At 58.9% G+C, this 23007-nt stretch overlaps 2 protein-coding genes across 2 annotated transcripts in view; one reads left to right on the top strand and one right to left on the bottom strand.

The window, feature by feature from the left end:
* The first annotated feature begins 372 nt into the window (after window positions 1-372).
* On the top strand, window positions 373-2788 carry LOC118679567 (steroid 21-hydroxylase). The gene is made up of 10 exons (XM_036356450.1): window positions 373-685; window positions 772-861; window positions 942-1096; window positions 1175-1270; window positions 1395-1496; window positions 1578-1664; window positions 1762-1962; window positions 2081-2259; window positions 2330-2433; window positions 2523-2788. Exons 1-10 carry the CDS (start codon window positions 484-486, stop codon window positions 2786-2788), a joined length of 1482 nt encoding a protein of 493 aa, XP_036212343.1. The 5' UTR covers window positions 373-483.
* A 16-nt stretch (window positions 2789-2804) lies between these two features.
* Window positions 2805-23007, bottom strand: part of TNXB (tenascin XB) — an 80290-nt gene continuing 60087 nt past the window's right edge. Inside the window, exons 27-47 of the mRNA XM_036356443.1 lie at window positions 15613-15909; window positions 14956-15279; window positions 13136-13468; window positions 12479-12802; window positions 10659-10991; window positions 10002-10325; window positions 9220-9507; window positions 8109-8384; window positions 6401-6724; window positions 5962-6297; window positions 5708-5830; window positions 5452-5595; window positions 5212-5331; window positions 4950-5093; window positions 4735-4865; window positions 4476-4608; window positions 4236-4387; window positions 4059-4155; window positions 3809-3970; window positions 3342-3505; window positions 2805-3081 (exon numbers count right to left, since the gene is read on the bottom strand). Coding sequence (XP_036212336.1) covers window positions 2980-3081; window positions 3342-3505; window positions 3809-3970; window positions 4059-4155; window positions 4236-4387; window positions 4476-4608; window positions 4735-4865; window positions 4950-5093; window positions 5212-5331; window positions 5452-5595; window positions 5708-5830; window positions 5962-6297; window positions 6401-6724; window positions 8109-8384; window positions 9220-9507; window positions 10002-10325; window positions 10659-10991; window positions 12479-12802; window positions 13136-13468; window positions 14956-15279; window positions 15613-15909 — 4631 coding nt within the window. The 3' untranslated portion in view covers window positions 2805-2979. The remainder of the gene's footprint in view (window positions 3082-3341; window positions 3506-3808; window positions 3971-4058; window positions 4156-4235; window positions 4388-4475; window positions 4609-4734; window positions 4866-4949; window positions 5094-5211; window positions 5332-5451; window positions 5596-5707; window positions 5831-5961; window positions 6298-6400; window positions 6725-8108; window positions 8385-9219; window positions 9508-10001; window positions 10326-10658; window positions 10992-12478; window positions 12803-13135; window positions 13469-14955; window positions 15280-15612; window positions 15910-23007) is intronic.

Below are 23007 nucleotides of genomic sequence, written 5' to 3'. Positions count from 1 at the left end.
TGAAATGGGGTGATGATGACAATCACACGGGACTACAGGTCTAACGCGGGAAACCCGGCACACCAGCCGCGGGCTCCCGCCTGTGCATCGGGAGAACAGCACACAGACCGCTCAGCTCATCTTGTTTTCGGAGGGTCCTGGGGCCCGTGAGGCGGGGGCACCCTTTCCCGGGAGACAGACTGCAGCATCGGCAGAGGGAGGCGGCGGGGCCGGTGTGGGCCGGAGGCTGGTGCTGCCTGTGCAGGTCAGGGTCGCGCTCTCCTTCCGTTCTTGATGGATCACAGGGGAAAGGCCGGTTCTTTGAAATATGGGCTCCCCAAGGCCAACGGGCCTGCTGCCCTCCCAAGAATGTGCCATCCTGTGGGCGGGCCGGCGGCCGGGGCGAGGCGAGGAGTCAAGGGCCCCAGAGCAGCCCGGGCAGCAAGACGTATGGTGGGGCCCCCAGAGCTATAAGTGCCGCCCGGGCCGGCTGGGCCTCCAGCCATGCTGCTCCTCGGGCTGCTGCTGCTGCTGGCCGCGCTGGCCAGCGCCCGCCTGCTCTGGGGCCAGTGGCAGCGCAGGAGCCTCCACCTCCCACCTCGTGCCCCTGGCTTCCTGCACTTGCTGCAGCCCAACCTCCCCATCCACCTGCTGGGCCTGGCTCAGACCCTCGGGCCTGTGTACAGGCTCCGCCTTGGGATGCAAGGTGAGCGCCCCCCCATGCCCGCCTGCCTGCCCGCTCGGGCTCGAGGGGCAGGTGGCTCCCTGCTGACATGGCGTGGCGCTCCCCAGATGTGGTGGTGCTGAACTCCAAGAGGACCATTGAGGAGGCCATGGTCAAGAAGTGGGTGGACTTCGCCGGCCGACCCCAGATCCCGTCCTGTAAGGGCGGGGAGAAGTGGGCTGGGGCCGGCGGGGAGGCAGCCGTGCTTCCTGGCCCCTGACCCCACCCCCACTTGCAGACGAGCTGGTGTCCCGGCACAACCAGGACCTCTCCCTGGGGGACTACTCCCCGCTCTGGAAGGCGCACAAGAAGCTCACGCGCTCCGCCCTGCTGCTGGGCATGCGTGGCTCCATGGAGCCCTTGGTGGAGCGGCTGGCCCAGGAGTTCTGTGAGGTAGGCCCCCCACCCCACCCGCCCCGCCCGCCTCCCCTCCCCTCCCAGCAGCCGCCCTGCAGCCCGCTCCCCCCACAGCGCCTGCGGACCCGGGCCAGCACCCCGGTGGCCATCCAGGAGGAGTTCTCTCTCCTCACCTGCAGCATCATCTGTCACCTCACCTTTGGAGACCAGGTAAAGGCCCTCACGCTCACGCGTGCTCCGCCTGAGCCTTCCACCTCCGGCCCTGACCTGGCTGCACAGACTCCCCTCTCCCCCCTCCTCCCCTCCCCCCCGCATCCCCCTTCCCCCACTGCAGGAGGATGCCGTGGTGCACGCCTTTCATGACTGTGTCCAGGACTTGATGAGGACCTGGGACCACTGGTCCATCCACATTTTGGACATCGTTCCCTTTCTCAGGGTGAGGATGGGGGCCGGCCCCGGCCTGGGCGGGTGGGCCAGGCGCCCTTCTCACAGCCACTCTCTCCTGCTCCCTGCCCAGTTCTTCCCCAGCCCCGGCCTCCGGAGGCTGAAGCAGGCTGTGGAGAGCAGGGACCACATGGTGGAGGGGCAGCTGAGGCGGCACAAGGTGGGCACCCTGCGCGGACCGGCCCGAGCCCCGCAGCCGTGGGGCTGCCCAGAGAGAGGCAGCTCTGCAGCCCGTGCTCAGGAGCCTCCCTCCCCAGGAGAGCATGGTGACGGGCCGCTGGCGGGACGCGATGGACTACATGCTGCAGGGGGTGGGGAAGCCGCCGGCAGAGCAGGGCTCCGGGCAGCTCCTCGAGGGGCACGTGCACATGTCTGTGGTGGACCTTTTCATCGGCGGCACCTCGACCACCTCGACCACCCTCTCCTGGGCCGTGGCGTTTTTGCTTCACCACCCTGAGGTGCGCCCCCTCCGCTGGTGCAGGCTGTGCTGGCCGGCCGGGCTGCCTCCGAATCGGCACAAAGGCTCCTGCGGTGCTGCAGGGCCGGCGGCCCGCACTAGGCTTCCCCATTTCCCAGGTCCAGAGGCGACTGCAGGAGGAGTTGGACCGTGAGCTGGGCCCCGGGGCCTGGTGCTCCCGAGTCCCCTACAAGGACCGCGCGCGGCTGCCCCTGCTCAACGCCACCATCGCGGAGGTGCTGCGCCTGCGGCCGGTCGTGCCCCTGGCCCTGCCGCACCGCAGCACGCGGCCCAGCAGGTGACTCCCGGCGGGGGGCGAGTGGCGGCAGGCGGGCTCTGGCGAGCCTCTGACTCTACCCTGCCCTCAGCATCTCCGGCTACGACATCCCCGAGGGCACGGTCGTCATCCCCAACCTCCAAGGTGCCCACCTGGACGAGACGGTCTGGGAGCGGCCACACGAGTTCTGGCCTGGTGCGTGCGGTGTGGGGCTGGTGCCGTGGGTGGGAGTGTGCGGGCCGGTGCCCGCCGCTGACCCGGTCTGTCCTCCCCTCCCCCCGCAGACCGCTTTCTGGCTCCCGGCGGGAGCCCCGGCGCGCTGGCCTTTGGCTGTGGGGCGCGGGTGTGCCTGGGCGAGCCGCTGGCGCGCCTGGAGCTGTTCGTGGTGCTGAGGCGCCTGCTGCAGGCCTTCACGCTGCTGCCGCCCGCGGGCGCCCTGCCCTCCCTGCAGCCCCAGCCCCAGGGCGGCGTCAACCTCACGATGCAGCCTTTCCAGGTGTGGCTGCAGCCCCGGGGAGCGGACGCCCAGGGCCCAGGCCCGGGCCAGTGACGGGCAGGATGCGTGCCAGTCTCGTGCCTCAGTTTCTCCTTTTATTGCTTCTGTACACCCCCACCCCCTGTAAACAAAGTGCTGTGAGATCGCGGTGGAGGAAGCCTCCTCTGGGGCGGGCGGTGGCGAGCCCTGGCTCTCCTCGCGGCCCCTCAGTGCTGGGCGGCACGCCTGCCTGCGGCCGGAGCTGCTCAGCCTCCCCCGGCGGGTGCCTGGTAGCCTCTGGGTCTCAGCTTCATCTCCGTGAAGGGCACGGAGAACTCGAAGCCCTTCCAGTGGTACCAGCTCACTCCCTGGAAAGGAGGTGGAGTCAGAGCAGACCCCATCCGCTGCTCCCCCCTCCGCCCCCTGGTTCCCAGCAACTAATCAACCGCCTGCCCTCCCCGCTGCCCTCCCAACCCCAACGCAGAGGACGGAGGCTCCACCCTGAGCTGGTCCTTCCCACCCAATAAACCACTTCCTCCCCAGAGCGTGGCGAGGGCGCTGTTCCATCACAGATGAGGCCGGGGGCTCAGTAACTCCCCGCCCTGCGGTCAGCCAGCCAGGGGCGCACCTGGTGGTCCACTGTGCTCCCGTAGAGCCCGTTGAGGTTGGCGTAGTGGCAGTTCCTGTACCACCAGGCCCCTCGGTAGGAGACGGCGCAGGAGATGAGCAAGTTGTTGGGGTCGCGGTCTCGGGCAGAGAAGACACTGCCACTGTGGTAGCTCATGGAGTCCCCTGCGGGGCGGGGCAGGGGCGGGGGGGGGGGGCAGGGTGCGGAGTGAGGGCCTCCGCTGCCGCCACGCGCCCAGGCCCAGCCCTCACCTGCCTGCGCCCGGGCCCAGCCCTCACCTGCCTGCGCCCGGGCCCAGCCCTCACCTGCCCGCGCCCGGGCCCAGCCCTCACCTGCCCGCACCAGGGCCCAGCCCTCACCTGCCCGCACCAGGGCCCAGCCCTCACCTGCCCGCACCAGGGCCCAGCCCTCACCTGCCTGCGCCAGGGCCCAGCCCTCACCTGCCCGCACCAGGGCCCAGCCCTCACCTGCTGTGCCGTGGTAGCCCTCCAGGTGGAGGCGGTAGTAGTCAGCAGCCGAGTCTACCCGGAAGGAGTCGTACTGGGCGAACGCCACCTCGCCCCCAGCCCGCAGGTCCACACGCATGGAGTAGTCCCCGTGGCTGGTCAGGCTGTGCAGGGCCTCGTTGCCTGGGGGCGGGACCCTGCTCTCACCGGGGCTCTGCTGTGCCCGGGGGCCGCCCCTTCCCTGTCCCCCCAATCCCTGTGTGGCACTGACCCAGCCAGAACTCCCCGGAGACGTTCCCAAAACCGTGGGCATAGTCCTCCCAGTCCCTCCAGAAGTCCGTGCGTCCATCCATGCGGCGCTGGAACACCTGGGGAGCAGGTGGGCACCGTGAGGCTGTGACCTGGTGCGGCAGCCGCCCGAGCCGGCCCCGGCTTCCGCTGCACCCACCAGCCAGCCGCCCCCGTCAGTCTCCATGTCACAAAACACGTCCAGTGGCCGCGCGCGGTTTCCATTGAGGAAGATGGTGGTGGTTCTGGAGGTGCCCGCCCCATTCTGCATCTCCTCCCCACAGTCCCGGGGAAAGGGGACCTGCAGTCCACCTGGGGGAGCACAGGGAGGGTCAGTCCTTCTTTCAAACCCTAGACCCCTGCTGCCCACGCCGCCCGCCCCCGCCCCAGCCCCAGGCACCAGTGGTGAAGGAGGTGGACATGGGCGGCGTGAGGGCCTCGCCCCACATGGCCCGGAGCCAGGCTCTGTAGGTGGTGGAGGGGAAGAGGCCCAGGAGCTGGTGAGAGGTGACACTTCCTGGGAGCAGGATCTCCTGTGGGACAGAGAAGGGGCTGGTCGGGGACACGGAGGCGGAGTCCCACTAGGGGAGGCAGAGGCAGAGGCAGCCCCTGGAATGGAACCCAGGGAGGGGCGTGGCCAGTGGGCAGGGGTGGGGCACCTGGGTCTGTCCATCAGGGGTGTCGTAGGTGAGCAGGTAGCCAGTGGGCAGGACTTGGGGCTCAGTCCACGTAAGCAGGGCCGTGCGGGGGGTCACTTCTTTGGCCTCCAAGTCCCGGGGGCCCTCCAAGCCTTGCAGGGGAATGGGGAAGAGAAGATGGAGATGAGGCCCTTCCTTGCACCTGCCCTCCCCTTCCCACCCCTCCCAGGAGGTACCTGTGGTGAAGACGATGCTGGCTGGAGAGGTGAGGTTGGGGCCCCGAAGGCCATGCACGGTGGCTGTGTAGTTGGTGTGGAGCTCCAGGCCCTGCAGGGGGTAGTCCACAGCGCTGCCCGGGGCTGAGGCCTGTAGAGGGGGGGCTGGGCATGGGGGGGGGGGGTGGCGCGTCAGAGGCTGCCTGCGGCCCTGCCTCAGCCCAGGCTGCCTCCGCTCTTCCCACCCACACACGTCCCCTCTGGAAGCCCGAGCCCCGCTCACCGCCTGGGGCTGTGACCCGGACAGCATAGGTGTCCACCGGAGCCTGGGGCGGCTTCCAGTGCAGCCTGGCGGTTCCCTCCGTCAAGTTCAGTGCGCGCAGCTGGGTGGGGCCGTCCGGAACTGGGGGAGGGGAGGCTCAGAGCGGACCTTCCTTCCCCAACCCTCCGACACCCCTCCCCTCTCTGGCCACCCCACAACTCCCGCCATGGCCGCCTGCGCCGCCGGCCGCCCGCCTCTCACCCGTGGTGAGGAAGCCGGTGAGCGGCTCGCTCTCCTCGAAGCCTCGGACGGACACCACGGTCACCTCATAGTGGGCGCCTGGGACCAGCCCCCCGAGCTGCTGGGTCCGGGCTCTGCCGCCCACCAGCACACTCTGTGGCTCCCCTGGAAACACAGTGGGCTCAGGAGGCTGCAGGGCGCCAGGAGGGCTGCAGGGTGGGCAGAGCGGAGGGCGCAGGGGATGCGAGACCAACGCGGACATGGGCAAGGGGGTCACCTCCGTCCACCAGCTGGTAGGACACTTTGAAGCTGTCGGCTCTGGACGGCGGGGGCGTCCAGCTGACCTTGGCTGAGGTCTCCCCAATGTCGCTGAACTGTAGGTCCCGGGGGCTCTCCAGAACTGAGGGCGAGATGTGCCGAGTAATGAGGGTGAGGGCATGGGGCGGGGCTCCTGTCCGGGGTCCCCCCTCCCGCCCCGGGCCTGCTGACGCCAAGCCTGGCCACAGCGCCAGCCCCCTGGCCCGGGCTCACCTGGGCTGAGGGTTCGGGCCGTGCCCTGCACGCTGTCGGCCTGGTGGGGCCCGCGCAGCCCATACAGCGTCAGGCTGTACAGGGTCCCAGGGCGCAGGTCCCGGAGCACGGCCGAGAGCTGCGTCCCTGGCACGGTCACCTCCCGCTGCAGCAGGGGACGCAGATGCGGCTCCAGAGTGCTTGCTGATGGGACCCCGTAGCGGAGCAGGAAGGAGTCGAAGGCCCCAGGGGGCGCCTCCCAGTTGAGCCGCAGGGAGCTGGTGGTCACGTCGGTCACGGACAGCTGGGACAGCCGGGGCCCCGGTCCCCCTGGCGTCTGCCCGGCAGGGGCCGACCCTGCACACAGCGGGTGGGAGGAGGGTGAGGCAGAAGCGTGCCGCTGGGTGACTGGGAGCAGGCTCCTCTGCCGCCTCTGCCCCCCAGGCCCGCCTGGCGCTACCTGTGGTGCCCTCCGTGGAGACGGGCCCCAGGCGCTTCCCTTCGTGGAGGCCGTAGAGGAAGAACTTGTAGGCGGTGCTGGGCTCCAGGCCTGACACGTGCACCGTGTGCTGGTCCCCACCCACGAGCAAGGCCTGGGGCTGCCTGTCCGCGTCCCAGTACTGCACCACGAAGGAGTCGAAGGGGCCCCGAGCCACCGTCCATGCGAGGCGCAGGGAGTCCGGGGTGCTGTCGGTCACGGCCAGCTCCCCCAGGCGGGGCCCTCCGGGGGTGTCGGGGGCCCCTGTGGCAGCTTGCCAGGGGGCGGGTGTGTCCTCTTCTGGGGCTGGGAGAGAAGCCCGGGGAGAAGCTGAGGGTGTATATGCATGTCTGTGTGCATGTGAGTGCATGTCTGTGCGTGTGTATTTGCATGTGTGCATGTGCGTGTGCACACAGCAGGCCCTCCCGACTCCATTGCATCGGCTCCTGAGTGGCCCAGGGCTGAGGTGGGGACCTAGCCATGGAAGCCAGGTGGGGAGAAGGGAGGGACTGAGGCCCTTCTAGCATCTTTTTTCTCTTGAATCTGCCACCTCCCTGCACTGGCTGAGGCCTGCCACCCTGGGTCTCCCCGGGCACCAACACTGTGGCTACGACTGCTCTGGGGGCTCCTTTGCCAGGTCTGAATTGGAGCTGCCAACCATCTCCACCTGTGTCTCCCCCTGCCCCCACTCCGTGCTGAGGGCCTGGGGATGGAGGTGGCTGGTGAAGAAGGGACAAGCCTGGGGGGCTGCTGCTGCTCCAGGGGGGCTACGGGCAGAGGGGCGATTCTTAGAGCTGCCTATACCTCCGTCCTGGCAACTTCCGGGGCGTGAGGGTCTGGGAAAGGGTCCCTGAAGTGTGGCTCCAAGGACAGCGCCTGAGGGGACAGACCGGCTACCGGAGGCGGGCCCAGACTCCTGCCCCGCCCTCGCCGCTGTGGGCAGGTGCGGGACATGCATAAAAGAGCACCTTGTGAGAGAGGGGTGGTGGGGCTGCTGAGAAGGGCCTTGCTTTCCCCTGACCCCCAGGCCCCGGGCAGAGAGGTGGCCAGAGCTGAGACGAGTTCCAAGCTCACGGCTGCCACCGCCCGGCCTGACCACTGCCTTGCTCTCTATCGGCCTGGCCTCCTCCCACCCACTTCCCCATCCCTGCGAGAAGCCCTGGCCTCATAGTGGGTGAGGAGGGGCGGGAGGAGCCGGGGCAGAGCCGGGAGACCTGCTGCCGTGGGTGCGGATGGGGCTCGCGGAGAAGTCTGTCTCCAGTCCCCTCGCGAGTGTCCAGCGAAGAGAATTATGGAGCCCGAGGGCCCTGGCCATGCGCCCCCCCTTGTCTGTGGCTCGTGGTCCTGGGAGTGGGGGAGGGTCCGAGACCCCTCTGCCCTCCCTGTGACACCAGACGCCCCCCATGTGGATGTTTACTGAGCTCCAGGAGCGTATTCGTAACCACTATGCAGGTGTGGGGACAGGGTCGGGGGGAATGGCTTGCCATGGCCACACAGCTGGCCACTGGGGTCTGAACGCAGGTCGGCTGGGCCCCGCAGGCTGGGCCCTTACGGCATCGCCAGCAGGGAGCGCGACGTGTGAAGTGCTCAGAGCAGGCCGGGCAGGGCAGGGGCGGAGGGTTTGCTTTGGGTGCTGGGACTGCCGCGCCTGGGCCAGCTCTGGGGAAGGTGGGAGCAGGGCTGGGCTCACCTGTGGTGCCCTCAGCGGCAACGGGGCCCAGCTGCTTCCCGCCTGCCAGCCCGTAGAGCAGGAACCTGTACTTCCGGTGGGGCTCCAGGCCGCCGATGGTGGCCTCGCGCTGGTCTGCGGCCACGGGCACCACCCGGGGCTGCCCGTGTCTGTCCTTGTACTGGACCTTGAAGGAGTCGAAATTGCCCTGGGGGACCGTCCACGAGAGGCCCACGGAGTCCGGGGTCACGCTGGTCACTGTCAGCTCCCCCAGGCGCGGAGGTTTTGTGTCTGGGACTGGAAAGGAGAGAGAGGTGCATGGAGAATGACAGGAAAGGTGACAGAAGCAGAGCTTCCTCTGGGCCACGTGTCAGGAAGGGGAAGCAGAGGAGAGACAAGAGAGCAGCCGGAAGCCCAGCCGCCATGCACCAAAAGGTCACCGGTTCAATTCCATCAGGGCACACGCCCCGGGCTGCGGGCTCGATCCCCAGTGGGGGGGGTGCAGGAGGCAGCCCGTTGATGTTTCTCTCTCTCTCTCCCTCCCCTTCCTCTCTTTCTAGAATCAATAAAATCACTGGGGATGGAGCCTGCAACCCGGGCATGTGCCTGACCAGAATCAAACCTGGGACCATTCAGTCCTCAGACCGATGCTCTATCCACTGAGCCACACCAGCTGGGCAATAAAAATATATTTTAAAAAAAGGAGCCCGGGAAGAAGCGGGTGTCCCTCGGGATAAGCGGTCGGGGAGAGGGACGGGGTGACGGCGGGGAGAGCGCGGGACTGGATCTCACCGACCTGGTGAATACATGGGTCTGAGGCCCCAGGTCTGGAGCAGTGATGGCGAACCTATGCCTCTGACACAAACTCATTTTTTTGGTTGATTTTTCTTTGTTAAATGGCATTTAAAAATATAAAATAAATATCAAAAATATAAGTCTTTGCTTTACTATGGTTGCAAATATCAAAAAATTTCTCTATGTGACACGGCACCAGAGTTAAGTTAGGGTTTTTCAGAATGCCGACACGCGGAGCTCAGAAGGTTCGCCATCGCTGGTCTGGAGTGTGGAGCACAGAACATGACCTTCCCACGGTGGCCACAAGGGGGCGGAGGTGGCCTTGGGCCGCACTCACGGGTCTTAGCGTCCGCAGAGAGTGGGCCGTGCCTTTTCGCATCCTGCACTCCAAAGAGGAGGAATTTGTACTTGCGGGCAGGGGCCAGGCCCGAGACGGTGACCTCCCGGAGGTCTCCGCCCACGGGCACTGCCTGCGGCAGCCCCTGCTCGTCCCTGTACTGGACCAGGAAGGAGTCGAAAGGGCCCTGGGCCACTGTCCAGGACAGGTGCACCGAGTCTGAGGTCACGGCGGCCACAGCCAGCTCCTCCAGGCGGGGTGCCACCGGGGGCTCTGAGGGCAGGGCGGCTGGAACAGAGCAGAAGAGGCTCAGGGTTCAATGGCCTGGGAGAGGGTCCTTTCTGCCTACGAAACAAACATTGGAGCAAACTGCTCTCAGGTGAGCACGGGGCCCAGGACAGGGGCAGGTGCTGCTACCCCCGCAGCCCCACTGTGGGGAGGGCGGCAGAGGGAGCAATCAGCGTGATACAGGGCCTGTGCGTGCCTTCGGAGCAGGAGCAGGACCCAGGCGCAGATGCAGACGGCCTGACTCCACCCACCGGGGAGCCACCCCACGGCCCAGCCAGGGGCCTGGGGAGGCCGCACAGCAACACAGCAGCAGCCAGAGGCTCCCATCCAGGGGAAGGAACAAAGCTGCTGGATGAGGCCGGGGTCCAGGACACTGATTGACTGACCACAGTCTCCACCATCCTCACACATTGGAGGAAGGAGAGGGCCCGGCCCTGTGTGAGGAGTGCGGGCCACAGAGAGGAGCAGAGCAAACTGCGTCCTGCCCCACTCACCGGTCAGGCCCAGGGTGGACGCGGGGCCCACGCGCCGCCCCCCGTGCAGGCCGTACAGGTGCATCTTGTACTTGCGCCCCGGCTCCAGGCCCCGCACGGTGACCTCGCTCTCCTCACCCCCGACACGCACCACCTGGGGACGCCCTTCTCTGTCCTTGTACTGGACGGTGAAGGCGTCGAAGTGGCCCCGGGGGACGGTCCAGGACAGGCTCAGCGAGTCCGGGGAGGATCCCGTCACCGTCAGCTCCCCCAGCAGGGGCTCCTTGGGGGGCTCTGGGGCCTCTGTGCTGGGTTCTGCGGGGCTGGCGGTCTCCTCCTCTGCAGCTGAGAAGCACAGACACAGGGCGGGTAAGGCAGGCTCCATGGAGATGTCCGGGTCTCCTCCCAAGCCCTGGTCATGGCCGGGCCCTGGTCACTTCAGGGAGCCCCTCGGGGCAGCCTCACTGACATGCCCGGAGCCTTGGGGTCGGCTGTGGCCGCAGCCCCCGCACAGCCCAGGGGCCCTTCTCTGCCCAGGGCCCCGCTGGTGCTCAGGGAGCCCAGGGGAGGCACAAGGGCACCACGGCTCAGCCTCGAGCAGAGGGGCCCCTGCGCCCCCTCAGCCATCACGAGTGTCATCTCCCGCAGGTCCCCCCGGGGTTCCCACCACCCACTCACCTGTCACCCCGGTGGCAGAGGCGGGGCCCTGGCGCTGGCCGTCGTGGAAGCCATACAGGTGCATCTTGTACTTGTGGTCCGGCTCCAGGCCCGAGATGGTGACCCCGTCCTCGTGTCCCGGCACCCGGACCGCCTTGGGCTGCCCGTCCCCGTTCTTGTACTGGACCAGGAAGTGGTCAAACTGGCCCTGGGGGACGGTCCAGGACAGGCTCAGCGCGTCCGGGGAGGATCCCGTCACCGTCAGCTCCCCCAGCAGGGGCTTCACAGGAGGCTCTGGGGTCGTGGTGGGTGGGACTTGGGTGGTCACAGCTTCGTAGTCGGGAGCTGGACGAGCTGGACAGAGACATGGGGGACAGGTGAGGTCTCCTCAGCCCTCAGCGCAGCACACACAGGGTCCATTGCAAACATAAGGCAATAAGGACCCGAATCTGCCGTCCACAGCGGCTCCAACTCCAATTCTTTCTGGTCCCTCTAATGTCTCCTTCAACCCCTCACAGTCAGCCTTCCTCCCCCATCTCCCCACCACCCACCAGCAAACCTTCGACCCCCTCCCCAAGCACCCGCCTCCCCGACCCCACCAGCACCTCTGCGACTCCCCCTCAGCACAGGCTCTGCTCTCCTCTGAACACGGGCCCCGAGGTCCCTGTGCCCGGGGCTCCCGCCACTGGGCCTGGGTGGCATCTCACTCGCTTTGGCTCAGGACTTTGCTCCCAAACAGCTCAGACCCGACCAGAAACCTGCAGTCTTCCTGGCCTGCTCCCTCCTCCGTCCTCAGCTGCCCCGGGCCTCACTCTCTCTGAACTTCTCTCCCATCTCCCCGCCCCACACACCTGCAGCCCAACCTCCTGGCCTGGGCCACCCCCACCTCTCACCTGTGCTCCCCCCTCCCTCCTGCTGTCCCTGCCTCCCTCCCATCCCTCTGCGCAGCGTCCAGACGGGACCAGAAACGCACGGTGATGGAGTCGGTCTTACTTAAAGCTTCACAACCCTGTGCTCCCGGAGGAGCCCTGCTGCCTGAGCTGCCCACTCTGCACCCCTTCTCGGGACTGTCCCCCACTCAGAGCACTTCATCCAAACCCTCTCGGGTGCCCCGTGCTCCCAGTTCCCAGGCCTTTGCACCAGCTGTGGCGTCGTGGATGTGACACACTCTCCGTCCTATCGTGCTGTCACCATGCCCACACCTGCCTGAGCGCAGGCCTCAGCTGCCCTGGGGGGGCCGTGGACAGGCTCCTAGGCCTCGCAGCCCAGGCCTGGCCTGACCCAGGGCTTCCTGTCGTATCCACCCCCCTTTGCCTGTTCTGTCGGTTCACAGCCTGTCTCCCCACGACGAGGAGCCCCATTAGGATAAAACCTTGTCTCTCTACCAAGTTCAAGGTCGACCCATGAACTCCCGTGGCTGGGCTCAGGGCGCCCCATCTGGCTGACCCACTGCAGTCCTAAGTCTGGTGATGTCTGAACCATGAGGTTGGGGCGCTGGCAAGACGCTGCTCTCTGAGCACCTCCCAGCCTGTCAGGGCTCCAGTCGCCCCTGAGGCCCAGCAGGTGGGGAAGACCAGGGATGCGGGTAGGACTCCCTCCCACAAGTTCTAAGGAGTGTCCGATCCCTTGGCTGTGAGGTGCGGCCAGAGGCCCCTGTGGGGGAAGCGACTCTCCAGCCCCAGCCCCCCTGCCCCAGCCTCACCCTCTACCAGACCCCAGGCCAGCGGCGGATTCTGCGGGGGGTCCGGGGGGAGTGGTACACCGGTATTTCCACGAAGATGGTAACAAAGGGAGAGTCTTCCAGGGCCCTCCTCCCTGCCCTGTGGCCCCGCCCCACTCACCGGTCAGGCCCAGGGTGGACGCGGGGCCCACGCGCCGCCCCCCGTGCAGGCCGTACAGGTGCATCTTGTACTTGCGCCCCGGCTCCAGGCCCCGCACGGTGACCTCGCTCTCCTCACCCCCGACACGCACCACCTGGGGCCGCCCGTCCCTGTCCTTGTACTGGACGGTGAAGGCGTCGAAGTGGCCCCAGGGGACGGTCCAGGACAGGCTCAGCGAGTCCGGGGAGGATCCCGTCACCGTCAGCTCCCCCAGCAGGGGCTCCTCGGGGGGCTCTGGGGCCTCCGTGCTGGGTTCTGCGGGGCTGGCGGTCTCCTCCTCTGCAGCTGAGAAGCACAGACACAGGGCGGGTAAGGCAGGCTCCATGGAGATGTCCGGGTCTCCTCCCAAGCCCTGGTCATGGCCGGGCCCTGGTCACTTCAGGGAGCCCCTCGGGGCAGCCTCACTGACATGCCCGGAGCCTTGGGGTCGGCTGTGGCCGCAGCCCCCGCACAGCCCAGGGGCCCTTCTCTGCCCAGGGCCCCGCTGGTGCTCAGGGAGCCCAGGGGAGGCACAAGGGCACCACGGCTCAGCCTCGAGCAGAGGGGCCCCTGCGCCCCCTCAGCCATCACGAGTGTCATCTCCCGCAGGTCCCCCCGGGGCTCCCACCACCCACTCACCTGTCACCCCGGTGGCAGAGGCGGGGCCCTGGCGCTGGCCGTCGTGGAAGCCATACAGGTGCATCTTGTACTTGTGGTCCGGCTCCAGGCCCGAGATGGTGACCCCGTCCTCGTGTCCCGGCACCCGGACCGCCTTGGGCTGCCCGTCCCCGTTCTTGTACTGGACCAGGAAGTGGTCAAACTGGCCCTGGGGGACGGTCCAGGACAGGCTCAGCGAGTCCGGGGAGGATCCCGTCACCGTCAGCTCCCCCAGCAGGGGCTTCACAGGAGGCTCAGGGGTCGTGGTGGGTGGGACTTGGGTGGTCACAGCTTCGTAGTCGGGAGCTGGACGAGCTGGACAGAGACATGGGGGACAGGTGAGGTCTCCTCAGCCCTCAGCGCAGCACACACAGGGTCCATTGCAAACATAAGGCAATAAGGACCCGAATCTGCCGTCCACAGCGGCTCCAACTCCAATTCTTTCTGGTCCCTCTAATGTCTCCTTCAACCCCTCACAGTCAGCCTTCCTCCCCCATCTCCCCACCACCCACCAGCAAACCTTCGACCCCCTCCCCAAGCACCCGCCTCCCCGACCCCACCAGCACCTCTGCGACTCCCCCTCAGCACAGGCTCTGCTCTCCTCTGAACACAGGCCCCGAGGTCCCTGTGCCCGGGGCTCCCGCCACTGGGCCTGGGTGGCATCTCACTCGCTTTGGCTCAGGACTTTGCTCCCAAACAGCTCAGACCCGACCAGAAACCTGCAGTCTTCCTGGCCTGCTCCCTCCTCCGTCCTCAGCTGCCCCGGGCCTCACTCTCTCTGAACTTCTCTCCCATCTCCCCGCCCCACACACCTGCAGCCCAACCTCCTGGCCTGGGCCACCCCCACCTCTCACCTGTGCTCCCCCCTCCCTCCTGCTGTCCCTGCCTCCCTCCCATCCCTCTGCGCAGCGTCCAGACGGGACCAAAAACACACGGTGATGGAGTCGGTCTTACTTAAAGCTGCACAACCCTGTGCGCCCGGAGGAGCCCTGCTGCCTGAGCTGCCCACTCTGCACCCCTTCTCGGGACTGTCCCCCACTCAGAGCACTTCATCCAAACCCTCTCGGGTGCCCCGTGCTCCCAGTTCCCAGGCCTTTGCACCAGCTGTGGCGTCGTGGATGTGACACACTCTCCGTCCTATCGTGCTGTCACCATGCCCACACCTGCCTGAGCGCAGGCCTCAGCTGCCCTTGGAGGGCCGTGGACAGGCTCCTAGGCCTCGCAGCCCAGGCCTGGCCTGACCCAGGGCTTCCTGTCGTATCCACCCCCCTCTGCCTGTTCTGTCGGTTCACAGCCTGTCTTCCCACGACCAGGAGCCCCATTAGGATAAGACCTTGTCTCTCTGCCAAGTTCAAGGTCGACCCATGAACTCCCGCGGCTGGGCTCAGGGCGCCCCATCTGGCTGACCCACTGCAGTCCTAAGTCTGGTGATGTCTGAACCATGAGGTTGGGGCGCTGGCAAGACGCTGCTCTCTGAGCACCTCCCAGCCTGTCAGGGCTCCAGTCGCCCCTGAGGCCCAGCAGGTGGGGAAGACCAGGGATGCGGGTAGGACTCCCTCCCACAAGTTCTAAGGAGTGTCCGATCCCTTGGCTGTGAGGTGCGGCCAGAGGCCCCTGTGGGGGAAGCGACTCTCCAGCCCCAGCCCCCCTGCCCCAGCCTCACCCTCTACCAGACCCCAGGCCAGCGGCGGATTCTGCGGGGGGTCCGGGGGGAGTGGTACACCGGTGTTTCCACGAAGATGGTAACAAAGGGAGAGTCTTCCAGGGCTCTCCTCCCTGCCCTGTGGCCCCGCCCCACTCACCGGTCAGGCCCAGGGTGGACGCGGGGCCCACGCGCCGCCCCCCGTGCAGGCCGTACAGGTGCATCTTGTACTTGCGCCCCGGCTCCAGGCCCCGCACGGTGACCTCGCTCTCCTCACCCCCGACACGCACCACCTGGGGCCGCCCTTCTCTGTCCTTGTACTGGACGGTGAAGGCGTCGAAGTGGCCCCAGGGGACGGTCCAGGACAGGCTCAGCGAGTCCGGGGAGGATCCCGTCACCGTCAGCTCCCCCAGCAGGGGCTCCTCGGGGGGCTCTGGGGCCTCCGTGCTGGGTTCTGCGGGGCTGGGGGTCTCTTCCTCTGCAGCTGAGAAGCACAGACACAGGGCGGTTAAGGCAGGCTCCATGGAGATGTCCGGGTCTCCTCCCAAGCCTTGGTCATGGCCGGGCCCTGGTCACTTCAGGGAGCCCCTCGGGGCAGCCTCACTGACATGCCCGGAGCCTCGGGGTCGGCTGTGGCCGCAGCCCCCGCACAGCCCAGGGGCCCTTCTCTGCCCAGGGCCCCGCTGGTGCTCAGGGAGCCCAGGGGAGGCACAAGGGCACCACGGCTCAGCCTCGAGCAGAGGGACCCCTGCGCCCCCTCAGCCATCACGAGTGTCATCTCCCGCAGGTCCCCCCGGGGTTCCCACCACCCACTCACCTGTCACCCCGGTGGCAGAGGCGGGGCCCTGGCGCTGGCCGTCGTGGAAGCCATACAGGTGCATCTTGTACTTGTGGTCCGGCTCCAGGCCCGAGATGGTGACCCCGTCCTCGTGTCCTGGCACCTGGACTGCCTTGGGCTGCCCGTCCCCGTTCTTGTACTGGACCAGGAAGTGGTCAAACTGGCCCTCGGGGATGGTCCAGGACAGGCTCAGCGAGTCCGGGGAGGATCCGGTCACCGTCAGCTCCCCGAGGCGAGGCTTCACGGGGGGGCTGGCAGGGGGCTCGGCTTTGGGGGCTGGAAGAGAGGCAGACAAGGTCTCCTGTTGCTGGAAGAGCTGGGAGACCCCCACCCTCCTGGTTCAGGCCAGAAGGGGCTGGCTCTGGCCTGACAAGACCCCTTTCTGGTTATGATCACCCAAGTCTTTCTATTTGGTCCGTCCGACAGGCCAGCCTCCTGCCTCGGAGCCTTGCCTGTTCCCTCTGCCCACATGCTCCTTCCCCAGATGCCTTCATGGCTCATGTCGATGCTCCTTTAAGTCCTGTTCAAATGTCACTTTCTCTTCAGGACCTTCCACTTATTTAAAGTTTCAATCTTCCCAATTGGAACCCACCTTCCTTTTTAAAAAATTATTATTTTTTAAAATAATTCCTTATTGCCGAAACCGGTTTGGCTCAGTGGATAGAGCGTCGGCCTGCGGACTGAAGGGTCCCAGGTTCGATTCCGGTCAGGGGCATGTACCTGGGTTGCGGGCACATCGCCAGTGGGAGATGTGCAGGAGGCAGCTGATCGATGTTTCTCTCTCATCGATGTTTCTAACTCTCTATCTCTCTCCCTTCCTCTCTGTAAAAAATCAATAAAATATATATATATATATATATATATATATATATATATATATATATATATAAATAATTCCTTATTGTTGAAAGTATTAATAGGTCCCCGTTTCCCCTCATAGACCTCCTCCAGCCTGCCCCTGCTCCCCACCCAGGCCCTCACCACCCCACTGTCCGTGTCCATGGGCCATGCATATATGCATGAAGGTCTTGGTTGATTACCTCCCACCCTCCTCTGCCTTCTCTCTGAGGTCTCCCACTCTGTTCCAAGCTTCCTTGACTCTGGATCCACTCTGTTCATCAGTTTATTTTTGTTGATAAACATATGAGTGAGATCATGTGATACTTGTCTTTCTCTGGCTTATTTCACTTAGCATGATACTCTCCAGGTCCCTTCATGCTGTCTCAAAGGGTAAGAGATCCTTCTTTTTTACTGCTGCATAGTATTCCACAATGTAAATGTACCACAGCTTTTTACCCATTCATCTACTGATGGGCACTTGGGCTGTTTCCAGGTCTTAGTTATTGTAAATTGTGCTGCTATGAACATAGGGGTGCATACATTCTTTCTGATTGGTGTTTCTGATTTCTTAGGCTATATTCCTAGAAGTGGAGTCACTGGGTCAGATGGCAGTTCCCCAATTTTTGAGGAAACTCCATACTGTTTTCCATAGTGGCTGTACCAGTCTGCATTCCCACCAGCAGTGCACAGGGGTTCCCTTTCTCCACATCCTCTCCAGCACTTGTCGTTTGTGGATTTGTTGATGGTAGCCAGTCTGACAGGTGTGAGGTGATAACTTATTGTTGTTTTAATTTGCATTTCTCTGATGATCAGTAACTTTGAGCATTTTTTTCATATGTCTCTTGGCCATCCGTATGTCCACTTTGGAGAAGTGTCTATTTGGGTCCTTTGCCAATTACTTAATTGGATTGTTTGTCCTCCTTTTGTTAAGTTGTATGAGTTCCTTATATGTTTTGGAGATTAACCCTTTATTAGATGAATCATTGCCAAATATGTTCTCCCATGCAGTGGGCTTTCTTGTTGTTTTGTTGATGGTTTCTTTTGCTGTGCAGAAGCTTATTTTGACGTAGTCCCATTTGTTTATTTTCTCTTTAGTTTCCTTTGCCCTAGGAGATATATCTGTAAACATGCTATGAGAGATGTCTGAGATTATGTTGCCTATGGTTTCTTCTAGGATTTCTATGGTTTCACGACTTACATTTAAGTCTTTTATCCATTTTGAGTTTATTCTTGTGTATGCTGTAAGTTGGTGGTCTAGTTTCATTTTTTTTTTTTTTTGGCATGTATCTGTCCAATTTTCCCAGCAGCATTTATTGAAGAGATTGTCTTGACTCCATTATATGCTCTTGCCTCCTTTGTCAAATATTAATTAAGCATAATGGCTTAGTTCGATTTCTGGGGTCGCTGTTCTGCTCCATTGATCTATATGCCTGTTCTTGTGCCAGTACCTGGCTGTTTTGATTATGGTGGCTTTGTAGTATAACTTGATATCTGGTATAGCAATTCCTCCAATTTTGTTCTTCTTTCTCAAGATTGCTGCAGCTATTCAGGGTCTTTTTTGGTTCCATATAAATTTTTGGAGTATTTTTTCTAGATCTGTGTAATATGCTGTTGGTATTTTAATAGGGATTGCATTGACTCTGTAGATTGCCTTTGGTAGCATGGACATTTTAATGAGGTTGATTCTACCAATCCATGAACACAGTATATTTTTCCACTTGTTTATATCTCCTATCTCTTTTTTCAAATTCCTATAGTTTTCTGAGTACAAGTCTTTTACCTCCTTGATTCAGTTTATTCCTAACTATCTTATTTTTTTGTTGTTGCAATGGTAAATGGGATAGTTTGTTTGATTGTTTCTCTTTCTGGGAATTCATTATTGGTGTATAAAACAGCCATTGATTTTTGGGTGTTGATTTTGTATCCTGCTACATTGCCAAATTCATTTATTAAATCTAGTAGTTTTTTGGTGGAGTTTTTAGAGTTTTCTGTGTACAATATCATGCCATCTGCAAATGAGTTTTAGTTCCTCCTTTCCAATGTGGATGCCTTTTATTTCTTCTTGTCTGACTGCTGTGACTAGGACCATGGTTGGCAAACTGCGGCTCGTGAGCCACATGCGGCTCTTTGGCCCCTCGAGTGTGGCTCTTCCTAAGCCTTAGGAGTACCCTAATTAAGTTAATAACAATGTACCTACCTATATAGTTTAAGTTTAAAAAATTTGGCTCTCAAAAGAAATTTCAATCGTTGTACTGTTGATATTTGGCTCTGTTGACTAATGAGTTTGCCGACCACTGGACTAGGACTTCCAGTATTATGTTGAATAAGAGTGGTAAAATCAGACATCCTGTTTTATTCCTGTTCTTAGGGGAAATGATTTTAGTTTTTGTCCATTGAGTATGATGTTCGCTGTAGGTTTCTCATGTATGGTCTTTATATACTCCCTCTATTCCCACTTTGTTGATAGTTTTTATCAAAAATGAGTGTTGGGTTTTGTCAAATGCTTTTTCTGCGTCTATTGATATGATCGTGATTTTTGCCTTTCAATTTTTTATGTAATATATCATTTTTATTGATTTGCAAATATTGTACCAGCTTTGCATCCCTGGAAGAATTCCCACTTAGTCATGGTGTATGATCTTGTTAATATATTGCTGGACCCAATTTGCTAATATTTTGTTGAGGGTTTTAGCAAATACTAGTATGTTCATCAGGGATATTGGCCTGTAATTCTCTGTCTTTATCTGGTTTTGGAATTAGGATAAAGATGGCCTCATAAAAAGAGTTTGGAAGTGTTCCTTCCTCTTGTATTTTTGGGAATAGTTTGAGGAGGATAGGTGTTAGTTGTTCTTTGAAGGTTTGGTAAAACTTCCCTGTAAAGCTGTCCAGACCTGAGCTTTTGTTTGCTGGGAGGTTTTTTTTTTTTTTTACTGCTTCTATTTCCTTAGTTGTTATTGGCCTATTCAAGTTTTCTGATTCTTTCTGATTCAAATTTGGAAGATTGTATTTTTCTAGGAATCTGTCCATTTCATCCACATTGTCCAGCTTGTTGGGCATATAGTTGTTCATAATATTTTCTTACAATCCTTTGTATTTCTGTGGTGTCAGTGGTTAATTCACCACTTTCATTTCTGATTTTGAGTCCTCTCTCTTTGTTTCTTGATGAGTTTGGCTAATGATTCATCAATGTTGTTTATCCTTTCAAAAAACCAGCTCTTGGTGTCATTGATTTCTTTGTATTGTTTTTTTTAGTCTTGATGTCATTTATTTCTGCTCTAATCTTTATTATTTCATTCCTTCTACTTACTCTGGGCTTTCTTGTTCTCTTTCTAGTTCTTTAAATTGTAGGGTTAAATAGTTAATTGTTAAAATTTTTTGAGGTAATCCTGTAGAGCTATGAATTTTCCTCTCAGGACTGCTTTTGCTGTGTCCCATGTCCCAGAGATTTCAAGTTGTTGTGTGTTCATTTTCATTTACTTTCAGGAATTTTTTTTATTTCTTTCTTGATCTCATTGGTAACCTATTCATTGTTTAATAACATGCTATTTAGCCTCCATGTGTTTGAATGTTTTTCAGTGTTTTTACTATGTTGATTTCTAATTCCATTGCACTGTGATCTGAGAAGATGCTGGATATGATTTCAATCTTCTTGAACTTGTAGAGACTTGCTTTGTATCATAATACGTGGTCTATCTTTGTGAATGTTCCATGTGCACTTGAGAAGATTGTATGTTCTGCAGCTTTGGTGTGAATTGTTCTATAAATTTCAATTAAATCCATCTGATCCAGTGTGTCCTTTAGAGTCACTGTTTCCTTGTTGATTTTTTGTCTGGAAGATCTGTCCAGTGAAGTCAGTGGAGGTGTTAAAGTCCCCTACTATTATTGTATTGTTGTTGATCTCTCCCTTAAAGTCCCCTAGAAGTTCTTTTTTGTATATTTCGGTGCTCTTATATTGGGTGCATATATGTTTACCAGGGTTATATCCTTTTGTTGTATCAGTCCCTTTAGTATTATGTAGTGACCTTTGTTGTCTCTTGTGATGGCCTTCATTTTGAAGTCTATTTTGTCAGATATGAGTATTGCTACACCAGCTTTTTTTCACTTCCATTTGCATGGAAAAAAATTTCCATCCCTTCACTCTCATCCTGTGTGTGTCTTTTGTTCTGAAGTGGGTCTCTTGTAGACAGCATATAATTGGGTCATGTTTTGATGGGCACATTTAATACATTTTCATTTAAGATTATTATCGATAGGTGCTTATTTATGCTATTCTACTTCTGTATGCTTAGCGTTCTCTACTTCTTCTCATTACAGTAGTCCTTTTAGCATTTCTTTCTTTTCTTCTTTTTTTTTTTTTTACAGAGAGGAAGGGAGAGGGATAGAGAGTTAGAAACATCGATGAAAGAGAAACACTGATCAGCTGCCTCCTGCACATCCCCCACTGGGGATGTGCCCGCAACCAAGGTACATGCCCTTGATCGGAATCAAACCTGGGACCCTTCAGTCCACAGGCTGATGCTCTATCCACTGAGCCAAACCAGTTAGGGCTTAGCATTTCTTTTAATGCTGGTTGGTGGTGATGAACTCCTTTAGCCTTTTTATTTTATTTTTTTTGTCTGGGAAGCTTTTTTTTTGACTATTATGAATGATAGCTTTGCTGGATAGAGTAATCTTGGTCTCAGATCCTTGCTTTCTGTTGCTTTGAGTAGTTCATGCCATTCCCTTCTGGCCTGTAGAGTTTTCTGATGAGTAATTGGGTGTCAGCCTTATGGGAACTCCTTTGTAGGTAACAGTTTGCTTTTCTCTTGCTGCCTTAAGATTCTCTCTTTAATTTTTGGCATTTTAATTATGATGTAACTTTTTGAGTTTATTCTTATTTGGGACTCTCTGTGCCTCCTGAACTTGTGTGACTTTTTCCTTTACCAGGTTAGAAAAGTTTTCTGACATTATTTCTTCAAACACCTTCTCTATCCTTCTCCCTTTCTGCCTCTTCTGGCACACCTGCTATTCTAATATTGTTATGTTTCATGTTGTCCCACAGCTTCCTTAAGCTGTCCTCCTGTTTCTTAATGGTTCTTCCTTTTTTGGTTCTCTGCTTTTTCTACCCTGTGTTCTAACTCACTGATTCAATCCTCAGCTTCCCCTAATCTGCTGTGTGTTCCTTCCAATGTGTTCTTTGTTAGTGCTATGTCAGTCTTTGTGTTTTCATAGTTACTATATCTTTTCTCATGCTTTTGAGCATCTTTACCATCATTATCCTGAACTTTATATCAGATAAATTTCTTATCTCCATTTCATTTCTCTCTTCTTTTGGAGACTTCTCTTGTTCTTTCATTTGGGGTTGTTTTCTTTGTCTCTTCATTTGGGCTACCTGTTTGGGTTTATGACTCTGTATTAGGTAGATCTGCTACGCCTCTCAATCTCTAGTGCAGGATGGTGCCAAGCTGTTTCTGACTAATTTATCTTAGGCAAAGACTCGAAGTCTCCAGAGACCACCTCTGTCTACAGACTGATAGGATTCGGTCTTGAGTTGCCCTCAGGCAATTGTCCACAGGTGTGGCAAGAGGTTTTTTCTATAGGATGGTGCAATGGCTTCTGCTTGGAGGGCTAATGGTTATTCTCAGTCTCTTAATGGGTTTTTCCAATATGGTGGGTCAACTGTCTTCCCCCAGTCAAGGCCACCTGTATAGCAAATGTCCTGCATGAGAAAGATCACCTCCGCACAGTGAGGGATGACTCAGCATGGTTATCTGGGGTGTCTGCCTTCTGAGCTCTAACCCCAGGAGCCCCAAAGCTGGCTTCTGTTCACACAGCTGCAGTCCACTCTGCCAGAGCACAAGGAGTGGCTCCACAGGGAATTTTGTGGCGTTGGCCCTTTAAGAGCGTGCCTGCATTTCCAGCTGTCTCTCCCTGGCAGACAGCAACCCTGCTGCTTCTCCCAGCCAGATGTTGTGTGGGTACCCTTCTCAGTTTCTGGTGCTTTCTGCTGGGGGCCCAGCTTGGGGATTTGACCCCAGAGTTCTCAGTGGCAACCCCCCACATCTGAGATATCTCTCCAGGACTTCAGCTGCTGTCTGTGGGAGCCGAGCCAGCCTTTTGCGCCTCCGGCCCTTCCCATCGTCTCTATGTTGTCTCCACTTTCCGTCCTCTATAGCAGGGGTTTTCTCCAGGGCGTCCTCCATTAATTATTCTGGAGGTTTTCCCCGTATTTCAGTTTGTAATTCCAGTTGGTCTGGGAGCATGTCTATACAACATCCACTTATTCCACCGCCATTTAAAATCCGCCTACCTGCCTTCTTTATTTAGACCAAATTTCAGCAACAACTTGGAAAACAACACATATGAAACAACCAGGAAACTGTAGCACTGACTGATACTTGAGGAAACTAAGGAATGACTGGTCATTTTTAAGGCACAATCATTATCATGTGGTCATTTTTTAAACAGCCTTCTTAAAGAGAGGACTGTAAATATGGTGAGGAAGTGCAGTGTCTGGGATGAGTGTAAAAACACAGCAAATGGTCTACCCTATAA

The sequence above is a fragment of the Myotis myotis genome, unplaced genomic scaffold (genome assembly GCF_014108235.1).
Source record: "Myotis myotis isolate mMyoMyo1 unplaced genomic scaffold, mMyoMyo1.p scaffold_m19_p_26, whole genome shotgun sequence".
In the NCBI taxonomy this organism is placed as follows: domain Eukaryota; kingdom Metazoa; phylum Chordata; class Mammalia; order Chiroptera; family Vespertilionidae; genus Myotis; species Myotis myotis.
Note: the sequence above shows the minus strand (reverse complement) of the source record. Positions and strands in the feature narration are given on the sequence as shown.

Bases quoted from the DNA above. Each gene is read 5' to 3' on its own strand.
- LOC118679567 (XM_036356450.1), top strand. From the start codon at position 484: ATGCTGCTCCTCGGGCTGCTGCTGCTGCTGGCCGCGCTGGCCAGCGCC. The intron at 686-771 runs GTGAGCGCCCCC...GGCGCTCCCCAG, and splicing joins GCTCCGCCTTGGGATGCAAG to ATGTGGTGGTGCTGAACTCC. The intron at 2,434-2,522 runs GTGCGTGCGGTG...CTCCCCCCGCAG, and splicing joins GCCACACGAGTTCTGGCCTG to ACCGCTTTCTGGCTCCCGGC.